We start from the raw sequence: 26,456 nt of genomic DNA, 5'->3' as shown, positions 1-26,456 counted from the left end.
GAAGTAAAGGTTATAATGTATATATAATGAAGTAAAGGTTATAATGTATATATAATGAAGTAAAGGTTATAATGTATATATAATGAAGTAAAGGTAATAATGTAAATATAATGACTTAAAAGTAATAATGCAAAACAAATTAACTACGAAAAAGTATTGACGCCCATCAAACTACAAGTCTGTATGTCACGTATCTTCCTGCAGTTTCACTTGGTCTAATTATTTTGACAACCTGAATTTTAAAAAAGAATAATAAAAAAAAAAAAGAAAAAAAAAAGGTAAGAATAAAGCGTAAAATAAGTATAATTTAGAATTATGTAGGGAAAAGGCATTAGTTCTATTGTTTTACTTCATTTTGTTTTAATTTATTTTTTTTCCTCACTTGTCCTTTTGCTAAGCCAAAATAACGACACACAGGATCTACATCTTGAATTCTTGGCAACTTATTTTCTTTAATCTAAAAAATGAAAAAAAAAAAAAAAATTACACAAGCAAAAATAACATATTTGTCTTTTCCTATAATCTTATTCTGGGCACTCTTAAAATGCAACACTACACACTTCATTAATATTTAATTAACTTCAACATAGTTTAAACATTCATAAAATTTAAGTGAATGTTTCATTTTAATTTTCTATTTAATATTTTTTATTAAATATTTTGTATTTTCCTTTCTTTTTATGACTTTATTTCATTGTTTTTATTTTTATTTTTTGTATTACTTTATATCTTTGTAAAAGATTTCTTTTTTCATCGCTTGTTAGTGGAATATGTCTTGGTACTAGTTCGTGTTTAGTAATATTAACCTACACCGTTTTTAAAAGGAAAAAATAAAATAAAATAATAATATTACATATGCAATACTTCGTATGATATATATATATATATATATATATACATACATATTTATCGTATTAAATGATAGAAAGGGGGGGGTATCCACTCTACTAATTTATGTCTTTTTATTTTGAAAAAATACCCCTTTGTTGTTTTCTTGTTTTGCTTACCAGTAATTCGGCATCTAAAAAATTTTCTATAATATGTCTTGGAGCAGCCTCCTTAATTGCCTACATTAGCACAATAAAGAAATGGGGAAATAAGAAAAAAAGAAGATGATAAAGTAAGAAAATACAAAAATACGAAAACATAAATGAAAAAATAAAATTAAGTTCCTTATGAGAATAAAGTTAACAGTTTTATTTTTGAATAAAAAGGGCGGTAAAGAGAAAAAAAAAAAAAAAAAGGAAAAAATTATATTAAACTTACATCTCGAGCAAATGGTGTTAATATATTCTGAGTGACAAGTATTGCTCTTTGAATCGACTTTTCATCCATTTTTTCGGTAAGTCTAAATAAATATTATATAAGTCATTTATGTGCATGAGTATTTGTATATGTTGTATGTACATATGAAACGTATACGAATTACATGTACAGGTACACAAGTATACCATATGTGCCCAGACATGAGAACATGCATGAAATATTAGAGACATATAATATTATTCACGACATGACATGGAGTATCTTTTTTGCGTTTTTTCTTTACTCTCTTAGGGGTTTAACTCCTGTTTTCTTAATTTCGTCAGCGAAGTACACTATTATTTTGTTGTTTGAATCATTTTTATGGCTAGTTATAATTGTCATTCTTGAGCGTCTACAGTGAAGGGGAAAATATATTTAATTTATGTTATATATTTTAATGAAAGGGAAAATAAAAAAAAAAGAAAAATGGAAAAATGAACTATTTTTTATAATTCGAAACTGTAAATATATATATTATAATACAATTTTTCATTTTCTTCGAATAATTCTTTAAAGGCTGAAAAGTTTTCAAGTTTTTCTCTTGGCGTTATTATGTATCCCCTATCTTCAAGCATTTCACAACAAGTTTTTCTGCATTTGTAAAATCTTGTCGTTGGGTCTTCCATTTGGTTAATATATGACTGATTAACCTGTATTACTACTCTGCTATTTTATTAAAATTATTTAGTACACTTGAACAATTAATCACATGAACACCTTCCTTTTTTTTTTTTTTTTTTTTTTTTTATATAATTAGTATATTCGGATTATTTATTATTGTGGCTACTTCTGTATAGCTTTGTTTAAATGCATATGTTATGTTTTTCCTTTAATAGGAAAAGTTTTATATTAATTTTTAAATCTCCTTTTTTACATGACTGCTGCTTGTTTTATGGATTTCTTCAAAAAAATATTTTTTATAATATATGATTACTGGTAATATGCTGAAGCGTGATTGTGAATATCTCCTCGGGTATAATTTACTTAAGATACACTCCATAAATATGATGAATTATTGGAAAGCTTGATTTGCTCTACAGTATACATATACATTTATACATATTATATAAATGTATACGTAAATATTTATAAATATGCATATATATATTGTAATTCGATTGGACTTCAAATAAATTATATAGAAAAGAAGGGTATCTTTTACTGCGACATGTAGAGTATTCCTTTTTTTTTATTTTATTTTTTTTTCCACATTCGATAAGATAATGGAATTTTTCAGGTTTACAAATACCGTTTTTTCCTATTGATATCATCCAAATAATTTATTTTTCAAAATAAAATAAATTGTTAATTAAAGATAAACATTTAAATAAGGTTAAAGAAATTAACATCAAAAAAAAAGAATATTACCCGCAAATTTTACAATTTTTTTTTTTTTTTTTTTAAATGCATATAACAATAAGGTTGTTGCTTTATAAACAAGAGGGAAATAATTTTATTTTAAAACAACGATAAAATGTTAGGTATACTACATTGTGACAAGACAACAAATAATTCGTATGAATAAAAAAAATATAATAATAATAAAATAAATAAATGAGAAGAAAAAGAAAAACATAAAGATAAAGAAATATGTCTCTATAATATTATTAATTGAGTGATATATAAATTTTAAAAGATATTAGCGCTTTGTTTTAATTAATTATTACTTTTTTTTTTATTTCCCTACTCCACCGCCTTTTCTCGGCTAGGTCAAAATTATAACTTGACCATAATTTACCTTCAAATGAAAAAATAGGAAAGAACGCCCAAAATATGGACGCTAGAATATTCTGCTAGTAAAATTGCCTTGCTTCTATTTATTTACAAAAGGGAGAAGTGCAAAAAATGAAATTGAATTTTTTCAAAAACTTTTATCTCAAGATGTGCAGAAATGCATATGTATAAATGTATATATACATTATGTAAAGAATGTCATATATTTGTAGATATGTGCCTAAGCGCATCGATAAGTACTGACGTTACTCCTATTCACAACATAATTATTTATATGGTAGGGGAAAAACAGAAAGGTGAAGAGAAATTAAAATGTACGCGTGTAGAAATTAATCACCAACCAGTGATGTTCTCTTCGATAATATTCATTAGAAGATCTATACCAATTTTTGAATAATTTAAACAACTTATGTATCTTAATTTCCCTTTATTATACTTTTGAAATAATTGTTGATAATATATTTGAATTTCTTCAAGTGTTTCTAAACAATCAGAAGAAAAAGAAGGGCATACTACATCTACCGAGTCACATCCATCCTCTAATGATAATTTTCTTAGGACATCTTCAATATACGGTTGAATACATTTATTACCATCAATTTTTGACTGAAAAGCTAAAATATAATCCCCCTTTTTAACATTTAATTTTTCAATTAATCTGTTAGTACTTTCAATACAAAAAAAAGGGTACATATCACCATCTTGTACAATTTTCGTAGGTAAAGAATGATAAGAAATTATTAATTTTTTCCCCTTGCCATTTTTTTCCCAGTAATTTTCTATATTTTCTTTCATACAATTTATATATTTTTCCTTAAGACAATAACCAGATAGAAATCTTATCTCTGGAAGGTTATTCCAACTTTTTAAATTATGACTTATGCAATCTAGGGTTGAAGCCACTGTACATTCAGCTGACTGAGGATATAATGGTACCACCAAGAGTTTATTTATATTTTCCCCCTTTAAATAATTCAGCCCTTTCTTTATAGACCTTTCACCGTATCTCATACCGTAGCTTATTGTAACCTTTTCCCTGTATCTAAATGCAGGGGGGGATATGGCATGTTTGTGTGTATATATATATGTACACATGTGTGCATGAATATGTATATGTGTGCATATACGTATATGTAAACAGAATACATATGCTGTGTACAGATATTGTATGCATGTGTTGTGCACAAAATAGTATAATTATGAGCACAAACTATTATCGATAAGCTTAAAAAATGAGAGAATAACCCCCTTCTTTCTAAATTCCTTTGCATATATTTTTTTTCATTCCTTTTTAAACTACTTTTCAAATAAACGTTCTTTTAAGGCTAAATACTGCTTATGAGTGTTAACACATAAAGGTGATCCTTCCTCTGTCCATATGCTTTTATATTTTAATGAAGACTTTCCTGTATTTAACAGAACATGCGTGCAGGAAATGTGCTTATGTATATGTTTTTACAAAGGTTCACATATATATGCATATTCATATTCATATGCAAAAAAAAAAAAAAAAAAAAAAAAAATTATTTTCTTTCTCCCTATTTACCACTCCTAAATGGTAACACAAATCCGTATAATATGGGAAGCCATAAAAATCGATTGAGCTTAACAACTCTTGGGTCCCCCAAGAATTCTAAAAAAAAAAAAAAAAAAAAAATCGGGAAAAAAAAAAAATGATTGGAGAATAAGTTCATTGTTGGACGTTAATTTTTTTTCTTTATTGTTACACTAATTTTGTTTGTTATTCTTTTTTAATATATATTTAGTATTATTATCATATATTGCATTTTTTTGTGGGTAAAATTTTTACGTGACAAGTATTTGAACAGCGCCCAATAGGTTGGTTTTGCAGGGCTGCCTAAGTTTGTTATGAGTATCCCTATTTTGTTATTGTGCAAGTTTTTAATTTTATCTTTTGGTATATTCAAGTTGTTGTACTTTAAAAAATCATCTACCTCCATTTTCAAAAAAAAAAAAAAAATTTAAACTGAACACCATTTACATGTTTCCCAGTTCCTGTAAGTACGTATGTGTGTATGCACAAGAAAGGGACACAATCATTAACGATCAAAAAAAAAAATATATATGTGTTAAATTGTGAAGACCAAAATTACTGTAAATTGGGGAACAAATTTGAAGGTAAAACTGCTACTTCGAGAGTACGCAGAAGGGAAATGTGAAAAAAAAAAAATAAAATAAATAAACAAATATACAAACAAATAAATAAAACAAACAAACAAGCAAGCAAACAAACAAACAAACAAACAAACAAACAAACAAACAAACAAACAAACAAACAAACAAACAAACAAATAAATAGATAGATAAATAAATAAATGAACAGATAAACAAATAAACAAATAAAATAAAAGATTTCAAAAATTATCAATGTTAAATTAAAAAATAATTAAATATATGAAAAACATTAAAAAAATAAAAAAGATTAAAAATTATTTAAAAACAAACAAAATGATAAAATTTAAAAAGTGATTATGAAAAAATTCAGTGAACATTTTTGAAAAAAATGAAATAAACCCGCAAAACTTAATGCAATTTGTTTATACAAAGAATAAAGTAACTAAAATTTAACGTGATAAAAATAATAAAGATGTTACCTTTAAATTTTCGACTTATGATAAGGAGGGAAAAATAATAAAGGAATACGAGAAATGAAGATCAGTTTATCTTTTAACAAAAAAAATGAAGGTAAAGGCAATAGCAAAGGAAAAAATGGAAGCCAGCGTGATGGCAGAAATGCAAGGGACAAAATAGATAACATCTTTTCTGCTTCGGATAACGAGGGCACGTTTGACTTTGAACATAATCACAACAGAAAAATGTATGAAGAAAAAAATAAAGAAATTGAAAGAGAAATAAAAGAATACATTAACGAACATGAAAACCCTATAAAAGCATTAGGAAAGGAAGAAGAGGAGTCTGAAGATAAGGGCGAAAAACAAACTGACAAAGACAAAATTCAATATTTAGGATATAAAGGAGAAGAATTAACAAAACTATATGAAAAAAAATTAGATCTACGTGCACGAAAAAATAGACATATGGACATAGACTGCATAATCAAAAGTTATGAAGGAAAAAATTATGACAGCACGATTGACAAAAAGACGGAGGAAGCAAGTCAAAGAAAAAGTGATGAATATCATCACAAGGTAAAATATACGGATCGTAAAGATAGAAATAACAAAATGAAGAAGATGTATGAAGAACTTGATTATAAAAATAAAAATAACAAGAGCCACAGAAAAGGAAGAGAAGAAACAAATATTAGTATAGACGAAATATTCTCAAAAAAGGAGATTGTAGAAAATAAGAAATCGAAATATATGGATGCTTTAATTAATAGCGCAAAAAGAAGAGCATTAGAAAAAGAAGTTTTAATTCAGAAAAAACTTCGTATTGATACATCAAAAGAAGAAAAAGTTTTTATAACAAATGCATATAAAAAAAAAATGGTTGATAGAGAATTAATTAAAAAAGATATAGAGGAAGAGCAAAAGGAAGGTAGACATAACAGTAGAAAGTCAAATTATAATTTAAATTTATTCTTAAAAAATATAAACGCTCCTTCGAATTATAATAGATCGAACAGATATTCTTTTTATGAAAACTCAAATTTAGGAGACTTTTGAAGGGTTTAATTATAAGCACATATTGCATTTTATTGCAATTTATTGCATATATTATAGTAATTCCTTTTAATTTTAATTTTTTTTTTTTTAAAAAAGGGAAGAAAAAAGAATAAAGAAATAGTCAACGTATGGATGTTGGCACATGTGATAATGAACATAGCTTGTATGCAGCATCAATCGTGGGAAAAAACGTGCACTTATATATGTATATATACACGTGCTTTTTTACGAAAGTGAGTGTGTGCATTTTATTTAGACAAAATGAAACATATAAATCTCAACAAATAACAGGCAGGGTCAACCAACTTTTTGCACAATCATCGTTCAACATCTCCATTTTTTTTTTTTTTTCTGATCTTTCAGTAGTTACTATTTATTTTCCTTGTACAAAATTTTCACAAGAATGTAATTTTTCCAAGGGCCTATTCTATACCCCAGTGGCTGAATTCGAACTACATCACCAACTTTTGCTTCACTTTTTTCATCATGCACCCAAATTTTTTTTGTATATCTGAAGGTCTTTTTATAGCGAACAACGTACATATATCTGAAGAGAATTTACCAATATGAAAACAAAAAAAAAAGAGAAGAAAAATGAAAATGTGAGTTACAGAATGTATAATGCATGAAAATTTGGGAAATTTCTTTTTTTACACATATTACTTATATTTCTATAATGTTATATTTTGCTACATTGTTATATTATTCCTTATTTATTCTTTAATTTTTTTTTTTTTTTTTTTTGTACTTTTCTTTCACGTTAAATGTCAGTTTATTTGTGTGCTTTTTTTTTTTTTTTTTTTTTTTTTTTTCTTTTCTTTCTTTCTTTCTTTCTTTTTTTTTATAAAGGTTTAACCTGTCGCAAGCCACTCTTATACTCTTGGGGTGTTTGTCATTAATAACGTAACCAACCATTTCATTATTAGCTAAATTGTTTTTAATAACTTTAATTTATTAAAAAAATAAAATAATATGTAGTAATAAAGTTAAAGAGGAAGGCAATAAATTTATAAAACGGCATGATACTGTAATAAAAGAATAAAAAGAGATATGCAACTAATAAAATAATAGCATATATCAAAAGAAGGAAATAGTAAAACAATAATATAATATAACAAATTAATATAAGAATGTAATTAAATATTAACGTAATAATATGGGCTGGTAAAGAAATGAAACGGAGTGCTATTGTTACAATGTCAATTAATAAAGTAATTAGTAAAAATTTCAAGTAGTTAACTATTTTAAAATATGCAATTTTTATGTATGTGCATAATATATGTACAATGTAAAAAAAATTACATGTCCTTAAATATCCAGCCGTAGCTCGCTGCCAAGCTTTGTAATGCCAATATAAATGAGGAACATTTAATTTTATCATTTTGTTTTCATCTTTTACATATTATGTATTTTGTACACTTATAAAATTTTCTTTTTAGTACACAGTTACGAATAGCGAAACGAGTCAGTAGTCGTAGTTCGCCCTCATGAATCTATGTATGTGTAGGCATGTATATATGCACGTAAATATATATACAAATATATATATATATATATGGACATTTACATATATACATATATTCGTACATATATACAAATATTCGTACATACATACATATATTCATTACATATATACATATATTCCTACATATGTACATATATTCATTACATATATACATATATTCCTACATATGTACATATATTCATTACATATATACATATATTACAACATTTGTACATATGTTCAGAAGCATATATATAATCATACATACATATGTGCAGTTAAATATCAAGGCTTATCTCGAATGATGCTTGAATATTCCATATTAAAAAACGGAAACACAGTTTTTTATACCATATAACATTCACAATTTAAATGCAATGCGCACATATAACTCAACACTAATTTAATGAATACATTATTTATTAATGAAAGAAGTAACAGCAAGGCTAAAAAAATATTGCTTTTTCTTAGTTTCTTATGACTTTTTTTTTTTTCTTATTTAGTAATTTTTTATAGTTGTCGGAAAAAGATTAGGAATAACAAAAATAAAAAAAAAAAAAAAAAAATGAAACGCTATTAATAAATGAAGTTAATATTAAACAACCTTTTATACGAATTTAAATAATTTTAAAAAGCTACATCTTATTTAATAATAGGGTCGCTTTAAGCACATAAAAAAAAAAAAAATTCCTAAAAAATTTTGCCAAGTTCGAAAAAAACGCTCCCACCTCAAGTGTTTTCGTTTTAACTCCGTACACATACATATATATATTTATTTATTTATATTTATACATATGTACATGTGAACATACGCATAAAGTGCTTGAACATTTTAGCTTCTATTGATAGTAACTTGCACAATAAAAAGCTACATATTTTTTCAATTATAATTTTTGCTGCTATGTTATTTTTTTATATTTAACCATTTTCGTTTTTTTCATTTTTTCTTTTTTTTTTTTAATTTTTCCTACAAATTTTATGCTGTTGCTTGTGTCCCCATTTTGAATATTTTTATTTTTTGAAGTTAATTTGTTAAGAATTTTTTATTTCACTCTATCCTTGAAAAATCCCAGCACTTTTATATATACCGCATATTTTCTGTATAATAATAAAGCCCCATATAATAAAATGTTTTACCCTGGCATGTTCAGAGAAAAACCGAAGGACATAATTCCAGATAAGTGGAAAATCATACTGAGAGTTTCGGGTTTTCTTGTATCTTGTTATTTGATATGCTTTCACGGAGAATTATTTGATATACCAGAAAATAATAAGTTATCGTGATATCCTTTTTTGTTTTTAATAATGGAAGGATAACGGAGGAAGGAACAGAAAAGTTAAGAAGTGACAAAGAAGGAGAAAAAAAAGAAAAGTAGAGGGTGATAAGGAGGACGAAGAATAATTAAGCACGAATGACACTTGTATGAGCTAGGTATTTAAAGGCTTAAGAAATATACGAAGAAATCAGCACTATACTATCATTATATACATCAGCAACAATTAAAACGTGGAAGTGAAAATACGGGGGGAGTAGCTATATTTTTACTTTTTATTTTACACAATATTTTATTAACAATTCTACTTTCTTTTTTGTTGCATACTTTTATTTATTATTTATGATCTTAGCTATTTTTTTCATTTAATCATTGTTTTATGTCGTTTTAACTATAATCATTTTTTTCACCGAAAAAATGGGAAAAAAATGAAGTATTATTGCTTTGGGGCACATTTTGCACATCGTTTTTTTTTTTTTTTTGGATGACTATTCTTTTATAATTTTTATTTTAAATAACTTCTTAATACTTTAACACAAGTAAAAATTTAACTTTTAACTTTTAACTTTTATATTTTATATTTTATTTTTTATTTTTTACTTTATTATTATTTTTTTTTCATTTTAAAACAAATATCTGTATAGCGATTTTTTTGCTAAAATGAATAAACATTGTAGGAACGCTTTTAAATGTAGCAAAATGGAATGAAGAAAAAGGAAAATACTTTTTTTCACAAGAGAGAATATTAAAAACCGTAAAAAAATTATATTAAAAAATCATTTTGAACAGAATGTTACACAGGAAAATGTTGTAAAAGGGGTGCAATGAAGATACATGGAATATATCGCAGAACGTAAGTAGGGGAATCTCGTTATATATATATATATATGTATATATATAAATATATAATATATATAAATTGTATCCATTACAATTGAATAACGGTAATTAAAAATGATAAGAGTAAATAACACAAAATTCGGACAAAAAAATAAAAAGTGCATAGGAGGGGAAAAAAAAAAATAGAGTTAAAAAATAACAAAAAATTGCTAAAAATGTCATGAACATTTTTTGAGAATCCCATAACAAAGTTTTAAAAATACCATCAAAAAATTGTTAAAAATGCAATAAAAAATTATTAAAAATGCAGTAAAAAAAATTATTCAAAATATAATAAAAAACTATTAAAAATGCAATAAAATTGCTGAACGCGTCAAATGACTAAAAATACCACGCGATTAGCATAAAAGTCAAAAAGCTGAAGCAATTGGGTAAAAAAAAAAAAAAAAATATTAAGAAAATTTAAAACTCTGAACGTGCTTAAAGAAGTAATTGTATATATCCTCATAACTTGTTTTAGACAATATATTACTATTCATATTATCATACATATACATGGAAAAATGTTTGTAAACACTTTTTCTATGAATGTTTTTAAGTTTTTCAATAATTGCTACAACATCATAATGCAAAGATCTGGATACCCTTAAAAACTGCTTGTTCCTATAACAGAGTTGTAATTTTTGAATTTTCTTAGATATAACATTAAAAGAAAAATACATAAGAGTAATTCGTGGACTATTGAACATTTTGAGTAAATTTTCATATTTTACATAAAAGCCAAATAGAAAGATATTTTCCTGCTTATATAATTTTCTGTCATCGCATAATAACAAGTAACGAATTACAAATTTGTAAAAGTTAAGAGTAAAGGAAAAAATAAAGTTATTAATTAATTTTTCCCGTAGCATTTTCCTGAACGCTTGCAAATTGGTACTAATTTTTTTAAAAAAAACAATGTATTTATCTTTAAAAAAAAAATAATTACACAAACAAAATAAATCTTTTGGTATCTTAAATGTCTTACTAGTTAATTTAATTTTTTTTAACAACTCATAATCTTTTTTTATGGTTTCAAGTAAGGAGTCCACGTTCGATCTGTACTCTAATAATTTTGTACAACTCTCACAAAACACATGTATTTTTCTTATGACCACAAATTCCCTTTGTCTGTCGTTATTATAATATAAATTCTTTTTATTGTTATTGTTACTATTATCATAATAACTATCATCGTTATCACGATAATCAGAACCATAATCACTGCCATTGATGTCAGCCCCGCAATCACTATCACTATCGGCATTGCCAAATTCAGTATCGAAGAAGGATTTGCTGTTATGACCATTGTCGTGGGCATTACTGTTACCATTACTGTTATTGTTGTTATCATCACTATTACTATTACTATTAACGTTGTTGTTCTTATCGCCACTGCTGTGTCCATTTGTCACTGTAAAACCGATTTGTTCTTTGTCATTTGTTCGGACATCTTTCTCAGGTTGCTGTGTGTCTATTTTTTCTTCCAATGAATGCCTATTTTTCGTATCAGAATTTTTTTCTTTCGATTCATTAAGTTCTTTCAAGTAACTTAAGAGCCACATGTTAGATATGTATAAACTAAATTTCTCCGCAAAAATGCAAGCAGAATTGTTATCAACTTTAGCACTACAATATAAACAAATTGCATTTAAACATAACTGATAATATATAGACATCCAAGGCATATCAAATATGTAATAATATTTTCCTTCAAATTTATAAAGAAGAAAAATATCTATATTTATTTCATTATTTCTATAAACAGGATGATCTACTGTAATTTTTGAAAAACCTTCTGCAATTTCTTTTTTTATATCAACTACCTCTTTACGTAAGTGTAAGAATAACCAATAATTCATGAACATTTTTTTACTTCCTTCTTCTTCTTTTTCGTTATTATTACAATATAAACACTGTCTTATTTCATAGTAGTCTAAGAATTTTTCTTTATCAATTCCAAATGGGTCAATAATACTTGTACTAGGAGGCATAAATAAATGTGTGTCTCTTTCATAATAATTTTTATCCCCACATTTGTTTCCATCCTTTCGACAATGTGTCAAATCTTTTTCACTGTTAGTTAAACCTTCATATGTTTTCTCGTCCTCATAATTATCATTATTTTCGTGCACACTATAATGGAAATTGATGTCACTAGAGTTTCCAAGTGAATATTCACTGTTATTATTCAACTCATCAAACGTAATTATATTCGCTGCTTCGTTCACCGGGTCTGCAAAATCAAAGTTCTCGCTAAGGTTAACATGTGTGTTATTATCATATGTGTTGTTATTATACGTGTTATTATCATATGTGTTGTTATTATACGTGTTGTTATTATACGTGTTGTTATTATACGTGCTGTTATTATACGTGTTGTTATTATACGTGTTGTTATTATACGTGTTGTTATTATACGTGTTGTTATTATACGTGTTGTTATTATACGTGTTGTTATTATACGTGTTACTACCATTTGTGTTATTATCACATGTTTCATTATTTTCGATTGACTTGCTCACTGTTTGCTTTCCATCTTTTCTTATACTCAATAAGGATAGGCACTCTCTCATAAAATATATATCCCTTTTCACTTTAATTCCCAATGATATAATTAAATTTTGAACCTCCAAGATGGTTAAAAATTCGGTTATTTTTATTATAATAATTTCATTGTAAAGTAACTCCTTAATATTCATTTCTTTTGTTAATTGTTAAAGCGAAAAACTTCTTGATATGGTTGGGAAACAGTGTATGCTCACATACATACATGTTAAATATGTACACACATATATTATAAACATATGTACATATATATCTATATTAAATTCGTGTATTTATACATATATATATATATATTTGCATACATACACAGGAATAAACTTTTTTTTTGTGCGAAAAAAAAAAAAAAAAAAACATGTACCAAAAATGAAAATTATTCACTTTTTCTACATTTTTGTATAATTTCATTTATGTCCCTTTTATTTTATTTTTTTTTCATACTGCTACAGCATTGTTTTATTCATCCGGACTTATAATCGTTCTTCCCATATAACGGTTTTTTACTTTTTGCCTGAACACGTAAGCTCTTTTCTTTATATGTTTTTTTGTACTTAAATATTTCCTTTTATATCCCTTTTTCTGTATATATACGCATATATATTTATATGTATATTTTAATTGTATCATATATATAACTATCAAATATATATATATGGCATAAATGTATCATAAATGTATATTATATGTATTGCATAAATATATATATATATATATATATATATATCAAAAAAATAATACATCACATAAATATAATATACAGGTAAATTCTTCTGTGTATAATTTAAAACGTAAAAAAAAAAAAATAAATCATTGACAGTCCTAGATTAAATAAATTTAATTATAAAAAATAATGATTGTTATCCCTTTCTTACTTTCATAATATCATAGGCGTATAGAAGTATAAAATTCGTATGTTAAAAGGAAATGAATATATAAGAAGTTACAATACAAAAAATACATAAAAAATTCTTAACGTAATATTCTGTTAAAATATTATTTTCTGGAAAAACATATAAAAAAGTACATATTTTTTAATTTTTTTTTTTTTTAAATAATATATTTAACAAAAATAAAATTTAATAACAAAAATTAAAAAATAAATTAAATTAAAAATAATTAAATTAAGAATAAATTAAATAAAAAGATAATAGCGGATCTTTAAAAACGAGAAAATTAAGTGAACTTCCTACCTCCTATTATTTTATTTAAAGAAATTAGTAGGTTACCGAAGTTAAAAATTGTTTCTTATTTCTACAAAATGTGTTAATTGAACAAAAGTGATGGTTAGAAAAATATTAATTTTAGGTGGAGCTAAGTTGTACGATTAGGTGTTCTCGTTTATTACAAAAATTTATATATATATATATATGTGCATACCTTATATATGTATATATGTGCTGCATATGTGGTATTTAAACGAAGTACAATAGCTTAAATAAAGGTGCAATTCTTTTGTGGCTTAATATTATCAAATGAATCAACTTTAAAAAAATTTGCTGAGCATTATATTGTACCTTTCAAAAATGTAAGAAGCAAATAAACGATTATGTAAAAAGCAAATAAACGATTATTTAAGAAGCAAACAAACGATTATGTAAAAAGCAAATAAACGATTATTTAAGAAGCAAACAAACGATTATTTAAGAAGCAAATAAACGATTATTTAAGAAGCAAATAAACGATTATTTAAGAAGCAAATATACGATTATTTAAGAAGCAAATAAACGATTATTTAAGAAGCAAATAAACGATTATTTAAGAAGCAAATAAACGATTATTTAAGAAGCAAATAAACGATTATGTAATAAGCAAATAAACGATTATTTAAGAAGCAAATATACGATTATGTAATAAGCAAATATACGATTATGTAGGAAGCAAATAAACGATTATTTAAGAAGCAAATATACGATTATGTAATAAGCAAATATACGATTATGTAGGAAGCAAATATACGAATTTAATTATGATGAAGGCGATCACATCGAAAACTGTGTGTATCCTTGTATACATATTTGTTTATATATAATTATGTACTAAAGTTCCCATGTACAAATGTATAAGTAAATGTACGTACATATTTTTAGCATGTAGCTGCTAATAACACATGTATGTGCAAATAAATATGCACGTGTAGTACCCTTTTTTTTAATTATTATTATATTATGTTTTCATAAAAAAGGCAAATTTTTAAATATTTTTTTCTGAAGTTCTATATAACCTCCCTTCATATTGTAGGTAAAAATATTTTTGTTTGGGAAATTATATGTACCAATTTTTTCCTCTTCATTGAAATATTTTAACTTATTATCAAATGAAGAGAATACGGGTGTTGCTTTATCCGCACAACTAAATGAATTATTTTTTTCGCCTAAGAAAAATTTATTGAAATACTTGGTTATTTTTAAGGAATCAATACCCCTTCTGCATATGACAATAATTACTATATTTCCCTTTAAGAGCGATATTTCTAGCTTATCCAGAATTATTTTAACTAACTTATTCATATTGTTGGTAGTGATTGCAGTATTTCCACTGTTTAAAGCATTAGGGTCATTACCCCTGTTATCCGCATTAGAACCACCGGCATAATAACTGATCGATTCCATGATGTCGCAATAGCTCCATTTTATGGAATTCCTTAGCCCGTACACATTTGTGTTGTTATATTTTCGTACATCTAAAATACATAAGTGATCAATGGGGAATTCAAAAAAACTGAAATTTTTATTTAAAATATCTAGAAAATTAAAAACATCTATATCATATTTGTACGACGATGTGTTAATTTTCTTGCATTCCGTATCATTATTATTAGGATAATTATTATTCAAAATAAAATTATATAACTCTTTAAAATTATGACTTGAACAAATACAGTTTTTATTCTTTTTATTAATATTTAATGTTTCAAATGGTTTTACATTTGAAAAACTATTGTATGTTAAAAAATTTTTTAATGTTTCTTTATGTAAACCTGTTGATAACTTAATAACTTCATTAGCTTGTAGTAGTCCTATCACCCCTGTTACTGTAGAAAGTATTCCATTCTCATCACAATCATTACCTTCAGTGTGATTATTAAAATTTTTTATACATCTATAACAGTTAGAAGAATTTTCACTCATATTGAAAACATTCAATTGTCCATATAAACCCAAAGCACTTCCAAAAATTAATTTTTTTTTATACAAAACACATATATCATTAATTAAAAATCTTGTGCTTATATTATCAGTACAATCTATTATGATATCATATTTTTTAATAAGATCTAAACCCTTTATTTTATCAAAATAAAAAGGGTAACATTTTATATTATTACTATCTCTATCTATATCTTCTACAGTTAATTTTGCAGAAATGGTTTTATTTAAACCCACATTTTTTTTTTTATGTATTATTTGTCTATGTAAATTAGACTCTTCTACTTTATCACCATCTACTAAACCTATTTCTTTAAAAGTAAATTTACTTAAATATAAGCACAATGGGGACCCTAACCCACCTATACCAATAATTAAAATTTTAGTTTGACTTATTTTCTCAAATGCATCTGATGGCATATCATAAATGTTTATATATTTTCCATGTTTCTCAATAGTTTCTCTATCATAATTTTTATAAAATAAATCTTTTTCAATTTTTACTAAATTCTTTTCGTAAGATGAAATAAGGTATGAACAAAAAAGTGACCTTATCTTACTATATAATACAACTTTAACATTTATAAATATATTTTTTTTCTTCCTTTTTACGAATTTTATTATTCCTCTTACGTAATAGCCGAGTATAAAGCATATTGCATACTTAACGTAATCGTACTTTACAAGGTGCATCATTATGAGTCGTAAAAATTTCTTAATATCTTGCTGGTTGGCACACTATGCTTTAGGGAGTTCGGGGGCGTTCGGACGAAAAAATAAACACAGTCAATGGAATAACTATGGTGTAAATACCCACACACACATATTTATATATATATTTATATATGTATATATATATTTATATATGTATATATTAATAATAGATGGATATTGATGCAAATTTAAAATCATGATCATGCATATGAATTTTTATGCATACATACACATACGCATCACGCGGAAAACAAATGAGTCTTCGAGGATGTTTCAAAATTATATGTACACGTTTACGTAAAAGCATTGAAAAGTAATAAAATATGGTAGAATATGCAGTGACGTCCTCTTGGGGGAAGCCTTCATTTGAGGTATAAAACAAGCAAATGACAAAATACACTCGAAGAATTAATAATGAAACATTTTCTTAAAAACTGTTGGTTAAAAAATTGATAATATTATTGTTCACAGTCTAAAAAAAGGAAAAAAAAAAAAAAAAAAAAGGTGATACGTCCTTTCAAAAAACTAACATAAAATTTTGGTAGCACCGTGTATAATATAAGAAAAAATATAAATGACATAAATAAAATAAATGTATAAAATAAAATAAAAGTAAAATGAAACAAAATAACGTTCTTATTTTATTTCAACTTCAAAAAATGAAGGTACATACAAGCGCTTTAACATTGTATGACATGTCACATATAGTGTAAAGCTCGTAACAATTGGAGACGACTGTTCAAATACATACACGATTTATAAGAACTTCGTTAGTACTTAAATATATAAATATAGATATAGATAAATATAAGTATCCATGTGTATATACAATTCTACGTAATTCAAATTGGCATAAAAGCCGTTTTTAATTCAAAGAAAAAAAAAAAAAAAATGGGGTGAGAAAAATGAGAATATTGAGAAAATTAAAATAAATTAGAAAATTGAAATAAATTAGAAAAATAAAATAAATTAGAAAATTAAAATAAATTAGAAAAATAATATAAATTAGAAAATTAAAATAAGTGAGAAAATTCAAATAAATAAGAAAATTAAAATAAGTGAGAAAATTCAAATAAGTGAGAAAATTCAAATAAGTGAGAAAATTCAAATAAGTGAGAAAATTAAAATAAGTGAGAAAATTAAAATAAATGAGAAAATTCAAATAAATGAGAAAATTCAAATAAATGAGAAAATTGATAAAAATGAGAAGAACGAGAAAAAAGGAGAAAAATGAAGAACATACTTAAGTATAACAAGAGAGTATACCTACTTAGGCATTTTTCCTCAGTTAACAAAAGAAAGGTAAGATATAGAGAGCAAACGAATAATTGAAAGAGAGACTAATAATATATATTTTAATTAAAAATAGTCGAAAAACAAAATGAAGTAAAAAAAAATGAAGCAAAAAAAAAATGAAGCAAAAAAAAATGAAGGAAAACATAATAATGTTAAATAATATAATGCTAAACAAAATGAGAGTTGCAAAAATGATAAGTCTGCTATGGTGTAATAATTATGCGGCAGCCTTTCGTATGTAGTTTAATGTGTGGTGTATATACATATGTATAGTGCATTGTACTGTATATAATACGATGTATACTACGTCCCACACTGATAACTTTTTCCCTGCGTTGTATATACAAGAACGCCTGCATAATGGTAACCACTTGTAGTTATTAGGAACGCAGCACTATAAGTTAATTTTTTTTTTTTTTTTTCCATTTTTGAAGGAACAGGTATTGAAAACTATATTATATGACGTCCACAAAAAGAACAATGCTATTTTTAAGATATATAATGGCTATTACGTTCCAGATGAATACAAAGACGACACATTAATAACATCCCATTTACATACTAGGTCTAACTGTTCCTTATTTGATTACACATACAGGCCTATTTTAAAAATAAGTGGGGTGGACAAGATAAATTTCATAGAAAAATATGTAGGTAGTGATATTAAGGGCTTATGGGAAAATGAATGTAGAATGAGTTTATTATTAAATGAAAAGGGTGGAATTATAGATGATATAATAATAATATTAATAGAAAATCATTTGTTATTATATTTGAATATACAATGTAAGGATAAAGTTTATACATATCTAAATGAGAAACTTTTAGAGAATACACAGTTAGATGTAAAAATTGAAGAGTATACCTCTCATAGTTCCATTTGTATACAAGGATCTAAATCTGTTAACATATTAAAGGAGATGGTAAATGATGACATAAATTTAGAAGATTGTAGTTTTATGTCCAGTAATATATATAAATTAAATAAAGCAGAAAATTGCTTATTAAATAGATATACATGTACAGGGGAAGATGGCTTTGATATATTAATACCTAATAAACATATTACAGAGTTGTATGAATATATGTTAACTAATCCATTAGTAAAACCAGGAGGTTTAGCAGTTCAAAATACGTTAAGATTAGAAAGTGGTTTTTGTGTTTATGGAAAAGATATTAATGAAAATTTTACTCCTATTGAATCGAATTATAAATGGGTTTTAGGACAGAGAAGATTAAAAGAACTAAATTTTAATGGAGCTCATATTATAATGAATCAAATAAAAAACGGTACTAAAATAAAAAGAGTTGGATTAGTTATAAATACTTCTACAATTGTACCGAAAGAAAATTCAAAAATTTATTCGAATGAAAAAGTAGATGAAGAAATTGGTTTTATCACGAGCAGTGTTTTTTCCCCTTTGCTACAAAAACCTATAGCTATGGGCTATGTAAAGACAGATCAATCGAATGTTAATAATAATATAAAAGTAGAATGCTTAAATAAGTTGGAAATTGCCCAAATTACGAAAATGCCTTTTGTTCCTTTATCCATATATAAAATATGAAAAATGATTTAGTGTAAAAATGTATGCAAAGAAAATTTTTAAAAATTCCTCATTTTGTTCAGGTCAACTGGAAAATGTAGTTGTGTATTATGTTAAGCACGCTCAAACAGTGTACATAAGTGTTATCAGTATACTAGCGAATATGTGGATATACACATGAAAGAAAATAGCGGCAAATTTTTTTTTAATGCTAATATTACTGTTTTCTTTTTTTTTTTTTTTTATTCCATTGCTGCATAGAACTAGGTACGTACTAAAATACATACTTATGTTTCACCAATTTGTGTCCCATCATTTGCCAATTTTCATTTGTATACGAATAAAAATAATTAGCAAAGTTTTGCACACGCCGTTGTTTCGTACATACGCACACACAATATATATACTATATGTATATATATTTAATATATATATATGCTGTATATGTGTGCTATATATGTGTACTATGTACGTATGTATAGGTGCATGTGCGCCCTTACGGCTCTGCATAAATTATTTTGTGGCATTTACCACACGAGCATTTTAAACTACGTTACTTTTATTACACTGTTGACTGTGTGCCTTTGAAATTTTGGTAATTTTTTTTTTTTTTTTTTTTTTTTTTTAATGACCAAAAGTGGACAATTTTTTGCAAAAAATGAAAATTGGCTAGAAAGGCAAAATTTTTTTGTGACAATAGTGATAAAATAAAAAAATAAAAAATAAAAAAGCTAGCAGTGTGTAACATTTACCCAATTTGAGGAAATTTGCTCTAATTTTTTTTTAAACTTATTGCAGTTTCCGTTTGCATCATAATATTTAACAAACGAGTGTGTGGGTCAACACATGGATAATAAATTGATTGAAAACAGTAAATCCACTTATTCCTTTTTTTTCAAAAACTTATCTGTTACCGGTTTTTATGAAGAAAACGCTCTGTTTATGACTGTTAAGGAGTTATTTGATAACTCCATTGATGCGCTGTGTAGTAGTAAGGTACATGAAAATAAAGAAGACAAAAAAGGAGAAAAAAGAGTAGTACAAGAGGTCGAAAAAAAGGTTGACAAAAAAGTCGAAATATTAATAAGGGAATATAACAAGAATTTATCTTTTTACGAAATCACATGTAGAGATAATGGTGAGGGGACAGAAATAAAAGACTTAGAAAAATTTTCGGAAATGTTTTTAACATCAAAGGATAAATGTAAAACTAGCGGTAAATTTGGTATTGGGTTGAAAACTATTCTTTTGTATTCGTTCAAAACAGCTTATGGTTTTTTACACATAAAAGCAAAAGTGATAAAAAATAAAATATGGGATTTCATGTTAGTAATTGATAAAGATTTAAATCATACTTTTGTTCAAAATTTTAAGGAATATGTTGATGAAGAATGGAAATGGTCAATAGAAATATCAGTTATATTGAAAATTGATAGTAAATATATATATGATAAAAGAATACCTATTTATATAAATTTAACTCTTTTATGGAAGAGAGATATAATTGTCAAGTGCTGTTACGACAATGATAAAGAATTTATATATGCGTGCGAATATTTCTCTAATGATGATAAAAATTTGTTGTTAAACTCGTTGATAGGGCATTGTGAAGGTATAATATTCCGAAAAACACACCTAAGTTCTTATAATTTGAGCATAAATGTTTATATTAATGTAGGCAAATCAGATAATGTCTTTACAAACATACCAAATAGTAATACAGGTTTTATTTTTTTAATTCGCTACGTTAATTCTATGCCTCTCTTTGGCAATAATGCGGCTGATTGTTCTATAACAAATGATTGCAAGTAGGAAAGTAGGAGGAAGGGGTAGACTACTGTTGTCAGGAGTCCATGTGGCTCTCTAACAGCTGCCCATAGTTTCGTACTTCACTCGTTTGCACTTATATGTGTATATACGTATATGCATATACATTTATATATATATATATATATATATATATATCCTTTCGTATGTGTACATGTACACACACTTTCGCTTTTTTGTGTATTTATTTTACTTTTCCTCATGACGGCAGAAATTTTTTAAAACTCTATGGACCTCAGTTTGGGATGGAGCTCTTCAATGTGATATTTTTTTTTTTTTTTTCCATATATCAAGTTCTCACGAATGAATGTTTGCCTTATATATATGTGTTTATGTAGCACGTGTATATTTAATGTAATCGTAAAACTTACATAAACATAATATGACTATTTTCTTGTGCAGATTGAAAACCTAAATGAATTGTGTCCATACGAATTATCTAACTTGGAATGTCTTGAAGATTTAAAACATGTATTATATTATGCATCCTCTTTTTTTTTTTTTTTTTTTATCTATTACTGAAATTTTGTTTTATTCCTTTGGTCATATTCTCTATTTTGAAGATAGCGCACGCATTTTATGTGAAGAGATCGGAGAAATCTACATGGAACACAATCATTTTGGTGAGTTCGCACAATAGCACTGCATAGGTACATGCATATATATATGTGTGTTTATGTGTATATATATAGATGTCTCTTTTTTATGCATTTTTGCCATGTATGGTCCTACTCAAAGATAGTGAAAATATTTCTACATAATACTACACATTTATATTTGTTTATCTGTAGGGGATAGACGTTAGGGGAAGCGATATTTCCTTTGCTAACTTAAACAAATCCTGCATAAAAGTACTCTTTTTTTTTTTTTTTTTGTTAACAAACTGACTAATATCATATAAAGGAATTTGTTTTTTTTTCTTTTGTCTATATTGTCAATTTAGTTTATATTATCTGTTTTATCCTTTTTCACAATTTTCTTTTTCTTAATTTTTTCAAGGAAGGAGAGTACCTATCTAATTTACTAAAAAAATGCACACTGAATTTGTTTAATAGTGTAAAAACGGAACTACCACAGGAATTTGAGAGTCTTTCAGATTATCAGGTAACAACCATGAGGGCAAGTATACATGTGCGTATCTTTATGTACACGTGTATATATATTTGTTTATATGTATTAATGTATTTGACACAGCAGTGCAAGGCATTATATGAACGATACAGCAGTTAAAAGCACAATATATATTTTTATTCTTTTTTTTTTTTTTCTTATTTTTACCCACCTTTTTCACCAATTAGCTAAGACAGGCTTTAGACATATATGGTGTTCAGCTAGCTTCATCATTAAGTAAAATAATTCTAAAAGGAAGAGAGGAGTTTAAAAATAAAATATTTTTCCTACTGAATGAGAAGAAAAAAGAAAATCCGGATATATCTGAAAAGGAAAAAACCAGGAGCTCTAATAGTATAAATGAGGATGGCCTATTCGAGAGGTTCTACCACCATATCAAGTAAATACGTGCATATATAGATGCATAATTTATCTGTACATACATACATACATACACATATATACATATCCATACATTTATGCATGTATGAATGGAGATAACATATTTCCCCCCTTAAATGACAAAACTGCTAAAATTTTTGTTAAACTTTTTTAACAAAATTTTAAGGTTTGGTTAAAATTTAAACAAAATATTAAAGTAAAACTGCTAAATGTATGAATGAAAAATAGCTTAAAATGCATTTAACATGATTTGGTTCAAATGAAATACATCAAATATTGAATATATAGAATAAAAATGCAAACCTTTATATACACTCGAACATGAATACATATATACATACATGTGTGAAGTTGTGAATGTGGTTATGATTGATGTTGTGGTCGTAGTCATGTTTTTATGTATGATCATATGCATACGTATATATACACGTGAATTATGTATATTTACTCACGAACGCATAAATTTTACAGGGAAAAGATCTTGTCTAATGAACGAGAAAATGATCTTGTTAATATGGAAAGTGCTTCATCGGTAAGATCAAATAAATCAGCATGTGAACAAAACGCTCAGGAGGAAAATGATGCAGATGACAATGACGACGGATATGGAAATGATGATGGAGATGATGATGGAGATGATGATGGAAATGATGATGGAAATGATGATGGAAATGATGATGGAAATGATGATGGAAATGATGATGAAAGCGATAATAATAATTATGGCGATAGCAATGGATATAATGAATAGATAATGAAAAATAATAAATAAGTTCCTGTTTACAAAAAATTAAAAAAAAAAGGAAGAAGCAAAAATAAAAACAAAAAAACAATCAAAATGTATTATATGAAAATAAAAATTTGGGTTACAAAATATGCCTATATAATTGCACTTTTTTTTTATTTTTATTCTTCTTCATCTTCATCTTCTGTTATATATACATGTGTATATACATCTGTACATATATGCGTATGGACATTTGTATGGGTACTTCTATGTTGTATGAGTATGTGTGCTGACGCAAGCATTATAAACATGTATTCCACAAGATTCATCCTACGCATAATTAACCAGTTCTTCAATTATGTACCATCGCTTATTACAATACAACTCTTTTTTATTTCATATACATGTTTACTCAATATCCATATTTGTTTCTGATAATGATGAGTTCATAATATTCAAACTGTTTAATCTTCTCTTGGTAACAACTGATATGTATGCAATGGCAATAACACCAAGGATGAAACCGACAAAAAGAATGATTAGATTGCTCCAGTGATTATCTAGTTCTTTAAAAAGGTAAGTGACAAAGTGTGTATATTAAGCGATGATACATAGTAAACGCAAAAGGTTAAAGGTAAAATTTTGTTCCATATGTGAACGTGAATACAATGATGATATGAAAACTCATTTATATGACAAATAAACGAAACAATAACAATATGATGAGAAAAAATAAAAAAATAAAACAGTTTTACCTGATATGTTAGAAATGTCCTGAAGTAATACTCCAATATATACAAATATACTTATGCCTGTTGAGATGGGTGAGAGCGACAAAAAAAGGAATGTAAACAAAAAAAGAAATTAACTTAGAAAAACAAAAAAGTAGATATGCAAAAAACTGGTGCAAAACGATTCTCACTGCTATGGCAGTTGCAATTACTATCATAACTGCTATAACTACTGCTCTTATTAGGACTACCATTATTACTATTATTTCGTTCATTTTTCTAACTTTAAGCTCATTTTTCCACTTCAATTTTGTCTTTCGTTCATTTCTGTCTTACTTGGCAAGGCTGAAACAGAGCCTAACGCAAAATCTTTATATCTGATGGAGGTTACTCCCAAAATATAACTAACAACAGTTGCTGGTAAAATAGGTGAAAGACGAATTAAAAGAACAAACGATAAACCATTCGAATTAATGGATTGATTAAATGCTAGATATATAGGGTATACCATTAATTTTTTATATATATAATCATGAATTAAATATCTTGATATGCAAAAACATAAAGACATTCCTAACACATATCCTACAGAAACTGAGAAAACGGCTACAAGTATACCCATAATTTTACCATATACTCCAGAAAATATTAATCCTGCACCTACACACATAATTTCAACAGACATAAATAAAGGTGATGTAAAAGTAAACAACAAAATAAATAAAAGAATACTCCATGATCCTTGTTCACCTACCCACTGGATAACACTATTTATTATCGTAATAAACTTTTTAAATTTTGTAATAAGAAATACAAGCAGTAAAAAAATACCTATTATTATTAAAGCTTTTACTACTATTTGCATATTTGTTCTCAAATTATTTCTTCTATTTGATATAATTTCATCATGTTCAATGAGAATACGATTATTTTCTAAATCTTTATGATGGCTATATTTATTATTTTCAAAATGGTAATGAGTCTCTGAACATTCGTCTTCATCATTATTATTATATTTTATTTTGTCATACATATTATTATTCATCTGATATAAAGCGTTTTCGTTATCATTATTATTATTTTTATAATTATTATTTTTATAATTATTACTATTATAATTATTACTATTATAATTATTATTATTATAATTATTATTATTACTATAACTATTATTATTGTAATTATTTTTATTGTAATTATTATTACTGTAATTATTATTATTATTGTAATTAATATTATTATTGTAATTATTATTATTATTGTAATTATTATTATTATTGTAATTAATATTATTATTGTAATTATTATTATTATTATTATTATAATTATTATTATTATTAATTAATTTTGATTTTTCCATATTTTTTTTTGATTTCCTGTTATTTTTAGAGCACTGAAAACCATTTATGTTTGAATATTCTTTAATGTTGTGGTTATTATGTATATTACTTTTATCTTCATCCATTAAATTATGATCACAGTCATAATTCGTTGATGCGTCATAATTTTTATTTAATAACTCCCCCTCTCTATCCTCCTCATTATAAATAGTGGAGTAGTTGTTATTTAAGTATTCATACTTTTTTCGATTCATATTTTTTCCGTTTTCCATCTCTTATTCTCTGTCTAATGTTTCCCTTTCTATAGTTTGGGGAAGTTCATGCACAGGTATGGGTATGTGTGTTTATGTATATATGGGTTTATGCGTGCATGTACATATGTGCACATATATGTAAGCATGCACGTATGTATGTACACACATGTATATATGTGTGCATTTATATATGTGTATATGCCACTCTCCCTCTACTAATGTCCGAACTGTGCTAAACTTCTGCTATCTTTTATCTTTTCTTTTATTTTATTTTTTACTCTGCATATGTATGAAAAGTCAATAAAAATGCAATTTCCAACAAACTTATAAATATGACCCTATAACTTTTTACTTCTATAAAAGAATAGAATTGTCCATTCGCATTTTTTCTATATTCACTAATACATGTACAGTACGCGTACACACTTATATATATACATACCAACACACA

The 26,456-nt window shown here is 25.8% G+C and overlaps 8 protein-coding genes across 8 annotated transcripts; 3 read left to right on the top strand and 5 right to left on the bottom strand.

The window, feature by feature from the left end:
- Positions 1 to 166: 166 nt before the first annotated feature.
- On the bottom strand, positions 167 to 5,000 carry MKS88_003549 (DNA-directed RNA polymerases I; the record flags this gene model as incomplete). Its single annotated transcript, XM_067216650.1, has 12 exons — positions 167 to 232; positions 350 to 457; positions 723 to 806; positions 1,008 to 1,067; positions 1,267 to 1,348; positions 1,550 to 1,657; positions 1,789 to 1,955; positions 2,973 to 3,043; positions 3,381 to 4,081; positions 4,340 to 4,445; positions 4,586 to 4,672; positions 4,850 to 5,000. The coding sequence occupies 12 exons, from the start codon at positions 4,998 to 5,000 to the stop codon at positions 167 to 169; spliced, it is 1,791 nt and encodes a 596-aa protein (XP_067072363.1).
- Positions 5,001 to 5,708: 708 nt separating this feature from the next.
- Positions 5,709 to 6,689, top strand: MKS88_003548 (uncharacterized protein; the record flags this gene model as incomplete). The annotated part of the gene is made up of 1 exon (XM_067216649.1): positions 5,709 to 6,689. One exon carries the CDS (start codon positions 5,709 to 5,711, stop codon positions 6,687 to 6,689), a length of 981 nt encoding a protein of 326 aa, XP_067072362.1.
- Positions 6,690 to 7,058: 369 nt separating this feature from the next.
- On the bottom strand, positions 7,059 to 8,070 carry MKS88_003547 (uncharacterized protein; the record flags this gene model as incomplete). Its single annotated transcript, XM_067216648.1, has 3 exons — positions 7,059 to 7,200; positions 7,546 to 7,633; positions 7,992 to 8,070. The coding sequence occupies 3 exons, from the start codon at positions 8,068 to 8,070 to the stop codon at positions 7,059 to 7,061; spliced, it is 309 nt and encodes a 102-aa protein (XP_067072361.1).
- A 2,689-nt stretch (positions 8,071 to 10,759) lies between these two features.
- On the bottom strand, positions 10,760 to 13,048 carry MKS88_003546 (uncharacterized protein; the record flags this gene model as incomplete). The annotated part of the gene is made up of 1 exon (XM_067216647.1): positions 10,760 to 13,048. One exon carries the CDS (start codon positions 13,046 to 13,048, stop codon positions 10,760 to 10,762), a length of 2,289 nt encoding a protein of 762 aa, XP_067072360.1.
- Positions 13,049 to 15,082: 2,034 nt separating this feature from the next.
- MKS88_003545 (adenylyltransferase and sulfurtransferase UBA4) lies at positions 15,083 to 16,753 on the bottom strand (the record flags this gene model as incomplete). Its single annotated transcript, XM_067216646.1, has 1 exon — positions 15,083 to 16,753. One exon carries the CDS (start codon positions 16,751 to 16,753, stop codon positions 15,083 to 15,085), a length of 1,671 nt encoding a protein of 556 aa, XP_067072359.1.
- Positions 16,754 to 18,001: 1,248 nt separating this feature from the next.
- Positions 18,002 to 19,635, top strand: MKS88_003544 (glycine cleavage system T protein; the record flags this gene model as incomplete). Its single annotated transcript, XM_067216644.1, has 2 exons — positions 18,002 to 18,073; positions 18,508 to 19,635. 2 exons carry the CDS (start codon positions 18,002 to 18,004, stop codon positions 19,633 to 19,635), a joined length of 1,200 nt encoding a protein of 399 aa, XP_067072358.1.
- Positions 19,636 to 20,460: 825 nt separating this feature from the next.
- On the top strand, positions 20,461 to 23,704 carry MKS88_003543 (DNA topoisomerase 6 subunit B; the record flags this gene model as incomplete). The annotated part of the gene is made up of 8 exons (XM_067216643.1): positions 20,461 to 21,422; positions 21,653 to 21,701; positions 21,844 to 21,912; positions 22,005 to 22,064; positions 22,233 to 22,292; positions 22,441 to 22,545; positions 22,740 to 22,951; positions 23,425 to 23,704. 8 exons carry the CDS (start codon positions 20,461 to 20,463, stop codon positions 23,702 to 23,704), a joined length of 1,797 nt encoding a protein of 598 aa, XP_067072357.1.
- A 384-nt stretch (positions 23,705 to 24,088) lies between these two features.
- On the bottom strand, positions 24,089 to 26,023 carry MKS88_003542 (SNARE associated Golgi protein; the record flags this gene model as incomplete). The annotated part of the gene is made up of 3 exons (XM_067216642.1): positions 24,089 to 24,246; positions 24,436 to 24,492; positions 24,748 to 26,023. The coding sequence occupies 3 exons, from the start codon at positions 26,021 to 26,023 to the stop codon at positions 24,089 to 24,091; spliced, it is 1,491 nt and encodes a 496-aa protein (XP_067072356.1).
- Positions 26,024 to 26,456: the final 433 nt, after the last annotated feature.

The sequence above is a fragment of the Plasmodium brasilianum genome, chromosome 11, assembly GCF_023973825.1.
Source record: "Plasmodium brasilianum strain Bolivian I chromosome 11, whole genome shotgun sequence".
Lineage (NCBI taxonomy): Eukaryota > Apicomplexa > Aconoidasida > Haemosporida > Plasmodiidae > Plasmodium > Plasmodium brasilianum.
This window is presented reverse-complemented; position numbering and strand designations above follow the sequence as displayed.